This window comes from Cherax quadricarinatus, chromosome 1 (assembly GCF_038502225.1).
Source record: "Cherax quadricarinatus isolate ZL_2023a chromosome 1, ASM3850222v1, whole genome shotgun sequence".
Lineage (NCBI taxonomy): Eukaryota > Metazoa > Arthropoda > Malacostraca > Decapoda > Parastacidae > Cherax > Cherax quadricarinatus.
Genome location: NC_091292.1, coordinates 17,647,828 through 17,655,327, shown reverse-complemented (window position 1 = coordinate 17,655,327; position 7,500 = coordinate 17,647,828). Strand labels below are relative to the sequence as shown.

At 38.2% G+C, this 7,500-nt stretch overlaps 1 protein-coding gene across 2 annotated transcripts in view; it reads left to right on the top strand.

The window, feature by feature from the left end:
- The window catches only part of LOC128687518 (protein hu-li tai shao), a gene marked incomplete at its 3' end in the record, with an annotated part of 303,546 nt that extends 296,722 nt beyond the window's left edge, over window positions 1-6,824 (top strand). For both annotated transcript variants that reach the window (XM_070100411.1, XM_070100458.1), the window contains 3 exon segments: window positions 5,132-5,242; window positions 6,175-6,267; window positions 6,691-6,824. In XM_070100411.1, the coding sequence (XP_069956512.1) occupies window positions 5,132-5,242; window positions 6,175-6,267; window positions 6,691-6,824 (338 nt within the window).
- Between the last annotated feature and the right edge of the window lie 676 nt (window positions 6,825-7,500).

Sequence of the window (7,500 nt, the reverse complement as noted above, 5' to 3'; positions counted from 1 at the left end):
TAAAAAAAAAAAATTAATAATTAGTACGTACATATTCGTATAATATAGAAGATTATAATAATAGAAGATTTACTGTTATGCAGACTACTGCATTATTGTAATAATTGTATAAATAATGTCAACCCATTATTAGACTGGCCAGTTGGACTCGTTTTGGATAATGACGTCATTTGTTTACTCCTGAACATCGGCGAAATTCAAACATTTCCTCTACTCTGAGCTCAATTTTAAGGTACTTTTCATTGTGAAACCAATCAAAATTGTATCTGTTTCTGTAGTATATCTTCCACTCTATCAAAGACACCCCCCCTCCCCCAAATACAACCTTAAAATCCATACAGAAATATTCCGCTAAGGGGCGGCTAATGGCTGGAAGTGAGCTCCATTATTTATGCTCCGATTGGTTTCATTTTTGGTGTATGTTAAGAAGCATCTTCATGTTATACATTGACCAAGTTTCAGTAAGATAGTCCAACAAACAAATGAGATCAAATTCCTTAGATCAAGTGCAAGAGCCCCTCACCAACGTCAAGGAACCTCCCTTGAGGCCTGCTCGCTTATTTATGGAAATTTTGCTCGCATATGGAAGCAAAAAATCGATCGAGTGACTGTTCGTATTTGGAAAAACTCGCAAGTGGATGCGCTCGCAAGTGGAGGTTCCACTGTACAGTGGAACCTCTACCTGCTAGTTTAATCCGTTCCATGGCCTTGCTCGCACCTGGATTTGCTCGTTTGCAGAGTCAATTTTCCTCACTTAAATTAATTGAAATGCAATTAATCCATTCCAGTGGAATTCTGTACTTCAATAATTTCACTAATATCAACTCTTCGGCTTATTTATCTATCTCACTTCATCTAATATGACATAATAAACAATATAAATAACATAGAAACCTGATATGTACTCTAAAATGAATAAAATTTGTCATTCATGTAGTGGTAAGGGCAGTGTCGGCGGTGGATAAGAGTGTCTGGACACCAGGCAAAATACTTCATGAATAATTTTGCTAATATCATCTATATGGCTTATTTATATATCACAGTTCATCTAATATGACATAACAGACAATATAAATAACATAGAAATACGCTATATACTCTAGAATGAATAAAATGTCATTACATAACATTACATGTTGTGGTAAACACTGCCATCTAGTGACGGCCTTTTGAAGCCGTCTATTATTATATGTAGTACATTATTATTATATATTTATTATTATACATTTTATTATCATCATTATTTTTTTTTTTTTTATTATTTTATTATCGCACTGGCCTATTCCCACCAAGGCAGGGTGGCCCGAAAAAGAAAAACTCTCACCATCATTCACTCCATCACTGTCTTGCCAGAAGGGTGCTTTACACTACAGTTTTTAAACTGCAACATTAACACCCCTCCTTCAGAGTGCAGGCACTGTACTTCCCATCTCCAGGACTCGAGTCCGGCCTGCCGGTTTCCCTGAACCCCTTCATAAATGTTACTTTGCTCACACTCCAACAGCACGTCAAGTATTAAAAACCATTTGTCTCCATTCACTCCTATCAAACACGCTCACGCATGCCTGCTGGAAGTCCAAGCCCCTCGCACACAAAACCTCCTTTACCCCCTCCTTCCAACCTTTCCTAGGCCGACCCCTACCCCGCCTTCCTTCCACTACAGACTGATACACTCTTGAAGTCACTCTGTTTCGCTCCATTCTCTCTACATGTCCGAACCACCTCAACAACCCTTCCTCAGCCCTCTGGACAACAGTTTTGGTAATCCCGCACCTCCTCCTAACTTCCAAACTACGAATTCTCTGCATTATATTCACACCACACATTGCCCTCAGACATGACATCTCCACTGCCTCCAGCCTTCTCCTCACTGCAACATTCATCACCCATGCTTCACACCCATATAAGAATGCTTGGTAAAACTATACTCTCATACATTCCCCTCTTTGCCTCCAAGGACAAAGTTCTTTGTCTCCACAGGCTCTTAAGTGCACCACTCACCCTTTTCCCCTCATCAATTCTATGATTCAACTCATCTTTCATAGACCCATCCGCTGACACGTCCACTCCCAAATATCTGAATACATTCACCTCCTCCATACTCTCTCCCTCCAATCTGATATCCAGTCTTTCATCACCTAATCTTTTTGTTATCCTCATAACCTTACTCTTTCCTGTATTCACTTTTAATTTTCTTCTTTTGCACACCCTACCAAATTCATCCACCAATCTCTGCAACTTCTCTTCAGAATCTCCCAAGAGCACAGTGTCATCAGCAAAGAGCAGCTGTGACAACTCCCACTTTGTGTGTGATTCTATATCTTTTAACTCCACGCCTCTTGCGAAGACCCTCGCATTTACTTCTCTTACAACCCCATCTATAAATATATTAAACAACCACGGTGACATCACACATCCTTGTCTAAGGCCTACTTTTACTGGGAAATAATTTCCCTCTTTCCTTCATACTCTAACTTGAGCCTCACTATCCTCGTAAAAACCCTTCACTGCTTTCAGTAACCTACCTCCTACACCATACACCAGCAACATCTGCCACACTGCCCCCCTATCCACCCTGTCATACGCCTTTTCCAAATCCATAAATGCCACGAAGACCTCTTTAGCCTTATCTAAATACTGTTCACTTATATGTTTCACTGTAAACACCTGGTCCACACACCCCCTACCTTGAAATACCTTGAAATATTTTTGTACTTAGCTTATAGTGAGTAGTGAATATATTTATTGTAGGAAGTCTGAATAACTGAAGAATGGGTATAATAGAAAACTGCTGCATTAGTGAAATGCTGTAAAGTGGGGTCTGCCTGTATAATGACACAAGTACAACACCTGAGTAGCTTTATTTGAGAGAGGTTTTGCTCACTAGGGAAGTTCATCAATTTAATATAGACATGAGAAAGGTTATTTGTACGAGGAAGCCAGTGTTGTGGAAGTAGTGAAGCATAGTAGTAGTACTAGTAGTAATCATACTGTTCATAAAAGTATAGGCATACCTTTCTGGTGGAGATATAATTCGCTGGCCGTAGGGTAGGATTTGTCTTATCCTGTGTGCACTTACTGCACAGACCCATTATCTTTTTTTTTTTTTTTCTTAACAAACCAGCCATATCCCATCAAGGCATGGTGACCTAAAAAGAAAAACGAGAGTTTCTTGTTTTAAAATTTGTAATGTATACAAGAGAAGGGGTTACTAGCCTCTTGCTCACAGCATTTTAATCACCTCTTAAAACATGCATGGCTTACAGAGATTTGAGGGATGTGTGCTTAAAATGTAGACCTACGTGAGTGTCGCAAGTGTCAGTAATGTTGATTTACATGAGTGATAGGTTAAGTAATTGTTATAAGTATCTTTCATCCAAGATAAAATGGTTTGTGAATTTCAGTGGCTGTCATGTAGCTCTGATATTGATGCCAGGATCTCTCCTTTAGATCTGTGTTTTGAGCACAGCTCACTTAGATAAGCTGTAAGCTAGATACGAAAGAATGAGTATGTGAGGTGAGTGTACACAGTATAAAACAATGGTGCATGATGGAAAAAGTAAAATTCGTACCTTGTGTTTGGTTTAAAATTACATTTTCAAAGTGTTTTTATTGACTGTTTATTGGTATAATTGATAGAGTAGAAGATACACAGCTGAAATAGACAAGATTTTGGTTAATAATGCTGAAATAGACAGGATTTTGGTTAATTTCAGGAAGAAGTAGCTCAAGATTGGGCCCAAAGTAACAGAAATATTTTATTTTTTGCAGTTTTTCCTGCAGATGGGGTAAGGCCTTTCCCCCTACTCTTTAGTCTGTTTTATTGGTTTTTAATAGGCTTGATTCAATTATTGAGATGCTGTAAATCATGACGTATCATTCCTGGTTATATTTTACCAGAGAAATAGAGTAAATCTTCAATATTTCGTGTGATGAATTTAAAATGGACTTGAGGACCTGATTAATGTACAGAGGAAATGTTTTAGTGTCAGGAATTGCTACAATGTTTATTTTGGGCTTTTAATTTGAAATTAGATATGATTGAATTTTTGTATAATTGGCCAAATTACTGACTTGTGTGTACATTATAGCTTTGATAATAGAAAGGGCAGTTTCTTGTGCTGAATCGATAGAATGGAAAGCATACCAGCAACATGGCTAAGTGTTTGGTTGAATTATGGAATTGGCTTAAAAAAGGACTCAAATTACAGGGAATCGATTTTATATTAACCTTTTGAGGACCACGACCCCCCCTCACAAACGTGCTCACAGGGTCGAAGAATTTAAAAAATAATTTTTTTTTCTTAAGAAATAATAGAGAATCTTTTTCCAAAGGTAATAAAGCCAAAAGTACGAAATTTGATGGAAAAATTATGGAATTACACTAACGAAGTTAGTGGTCTCAGCGATAGTTACATGTGGAGCCCTATTTTGGGCCAGTTCCATTGTTCCAGTTGACCAAACTCGTAACTATTTCGCTAGAACTCTTTTTTATTCTATTGATTGAGTACAAGAAACTGCCCATTTACCTATTTCAACTACCCAATAAAGTGATCAGAAATTACTGATTTGGCCAATTTTGCACACAATTCAAGAAAGGCCAGTTTCAAAACAAGGTCAAGAATAAATAATGCAGATATTCCTGGCACTAAAATAACATTTTCTCTGTTTATTAGTCATGCCTCCAGGCCTCTCTTATATTACACTTGCTTTTCAATTTGAGTTTTTATTCACTCAAAAATAGAAGATTTACTGTTATTCAGACTACTGCATAATTGTAATAATTTTATAAATAATATTGGCACATTCGTGAATGCATGTTAGATTGGCCAGTTGACGTGTATTTTACACGTCATCGGCAAAAATCGAATATTTCCACTACTTTGAGCTCAATTTCAAGCTACAGTGGTACCCCAAGTTTCGGCCATAATTCATTCCAGAAGGCTGTTCGAGTGCCGTTACTGAACAAATTTGTTCCCATCAGGAATAATGTAAATTAGAGTAGCCCATTCCAGACCCCAAAAATACACTTACAAAAGCACTTACAATAATACACATACATAATTGTTCGAGTTTCAGTTCAGTTTTTGCCTATAATTTTGTTTTACTAATCTTGTAATTTATTTTTCAGATGCGTATGGCTCCGCTTGGTCTAGATAACCTGATAGTAGTAAATGATGAGGCCCGCCACTTCGCTTATGAAGTTTCTAGGCGAGGTGGGGGAGGTGTTGACAGCAAACAGGTGTGTAGTCTAGTACTAAAATGGCATGCAGACAGGCCTCTCATAACACATTTATGTAGCATGTTATTACTAGAATGCTAATCATGTTTATATCCCAAAATTTTACTAGCTGTGTTTAGGTTTTAAATGACATGTGACCAACCACTAGGACGCATTTATTAGAAAACGTTCTGTCTGGAACCTTGATCACTTCTAACACACTGTATAAAAATAACAGTATAAGGAGGGCCTTAAATGTACAGCACGTATTTTCAGTGTTCCGTGTTTTTGTTGGATTTCAATTGAGCCACTGTTCCACTCGCCAATAGGTGGAACATTATGAACAGCAGCTCAGTTTGAAGCCAATGAAAAAGTGGAACACTGAAAAGGTGCTGTATATACAGGGGCCTCCTGTATTTAGGCAAAGTGGAGTGTGACACATGATAACCTGAAAATTGACATATTTGAGATGAGGTTAGGTAGACAGTGAGGTCATGTGATTCTTGTGTTAGGTAGGTGGAGCTTTGCCTGGTTGAGTATCATGTATGTTAGTGTTTTTGAAATTTTGTAGTGTCCTGTATTACGTTCTACGGTGTTGGTGACAGCAGTTAGCTAGGCCTCTAGACATCATCGCATTTAAGATCTTGTTCTGTGATGACAAGTAGTACCTCATTCCAATTCATCAAATTTCCCATGAGTTCCTGTGGAGGACACAAGTGTACTTTGAGTCATCCATATTGCTGGTTTTTCAGCATTTGTCAGGTGGATCAAGAGATGTCTTCCTGTTCCCCCTACATATTTCTTGAGAAGGTATCCAAAGGGAATAGTGTAGACACCTGTGTATACTATATTGCCAGTTGTAATATACTGTATTATATGTGTGCAAGAAGCTAAAGATGAAAGATTTTTCTGAATATGTTTAGTAAGATTTTATTTGTGTTGCATTATTCCAGGAGGGAGGACCAGCAAGTCAAGGTCCAAAGGAGCGCAAGTGGAAGGTTGGAGAACTGGAGTTTGAAGCTCTCATGAGATCCCTTGATAATGCTGTAAGTCAGAATATATTTTTAATGTAATTGTTTTTAATTAATTTTTTTGAGTTTGCCAAGGGTGAGCTCTAAATTCTTAAAATTTCCTCTTCATGACTAACATTAAATTGTCTTGCCATGTAAATCACTATGGAGTTGTCTTCCACTGTCATTGTTTAGGGCATTCCATTTCTTTCCCACTCAAATGTTGAAATATTTTTAAATGTTCTTATGGATTATTTGGATATGGACCATACACCCATGATTTTTAGTATTCTAGTTTCTTCTCCGGTAGAGCTGTCTGTTTGAAAAAAAAATAAGGTACAAAGTATTAAAGCCACAAATTGTTGTTTGGTTAATGTTGGTTAAGAGTTATTTATTGATAGATTTTTTAAAATAAGTATTTTAAATATTGAACCTTGTCATTTTTTTTTTTTTTAACAGGGGCTTAGAACAGGATACATCTACCGACGGCCTCTGCTTAAACAAGAAACTGCTAGGCTACAAAGTGATGTTGCACTTCCACCAACAGCCTCCAATTACACACACCTATTTGATGAGGATGACATAACAAGGAGGTATGCTTAGATTCTAATGTTTGTTGCTACTGATGACAGATGTAAGATTTGATGGAAAATAGGGATTTTAGCATGTATTTTTTTTTTATACCTGACTTGCTATCTTCTGCCAAGGCAGGTGATCTCAAAATAAATAAATAACATTCACAATCATTTCGTTTGTGTACGTGTGTGTGTGTGTGTACATGTGTGTGTACGTGTACTCGTCTAGTTTTACTCTTGTGGTTGTGGGGGTCGAGTCACAGCTCCTGGCCACCGCCTCTTCATCTGGCCGCTACCTGGTCTCGCGTCCCGCTCCATGAGTTTTATCATAACTCTTCTTAAAGCTATGTATGGATCCTGCCTCCACTACATCACTACCCAGGCTATTCCACTTCCTGACAACTTTGTGACTGAAGAAATACTTCCTAACATCTCTGTGGTTCATCTGAGTCTTCAGCTTCCAACTGTGACCACTTGCTTCTGTGTCCCACCTCTGGAACATCGTGTCTCTGTCCACCTTGTCTGTACCTGTGTGGATGTGTGTGTGGGTGTGTGTGTGGATGTGTGTGTGGGTGTGTGTGGATGTGTGTGTGGATGTGTGTGTGGATGTGTGTGGATGTGTGTGGATGTGATGTGTGTGGATGTGGATGTTGTGTGGGATGTGTGTGGATGTGTGTGATGTGTGTGTGGATGT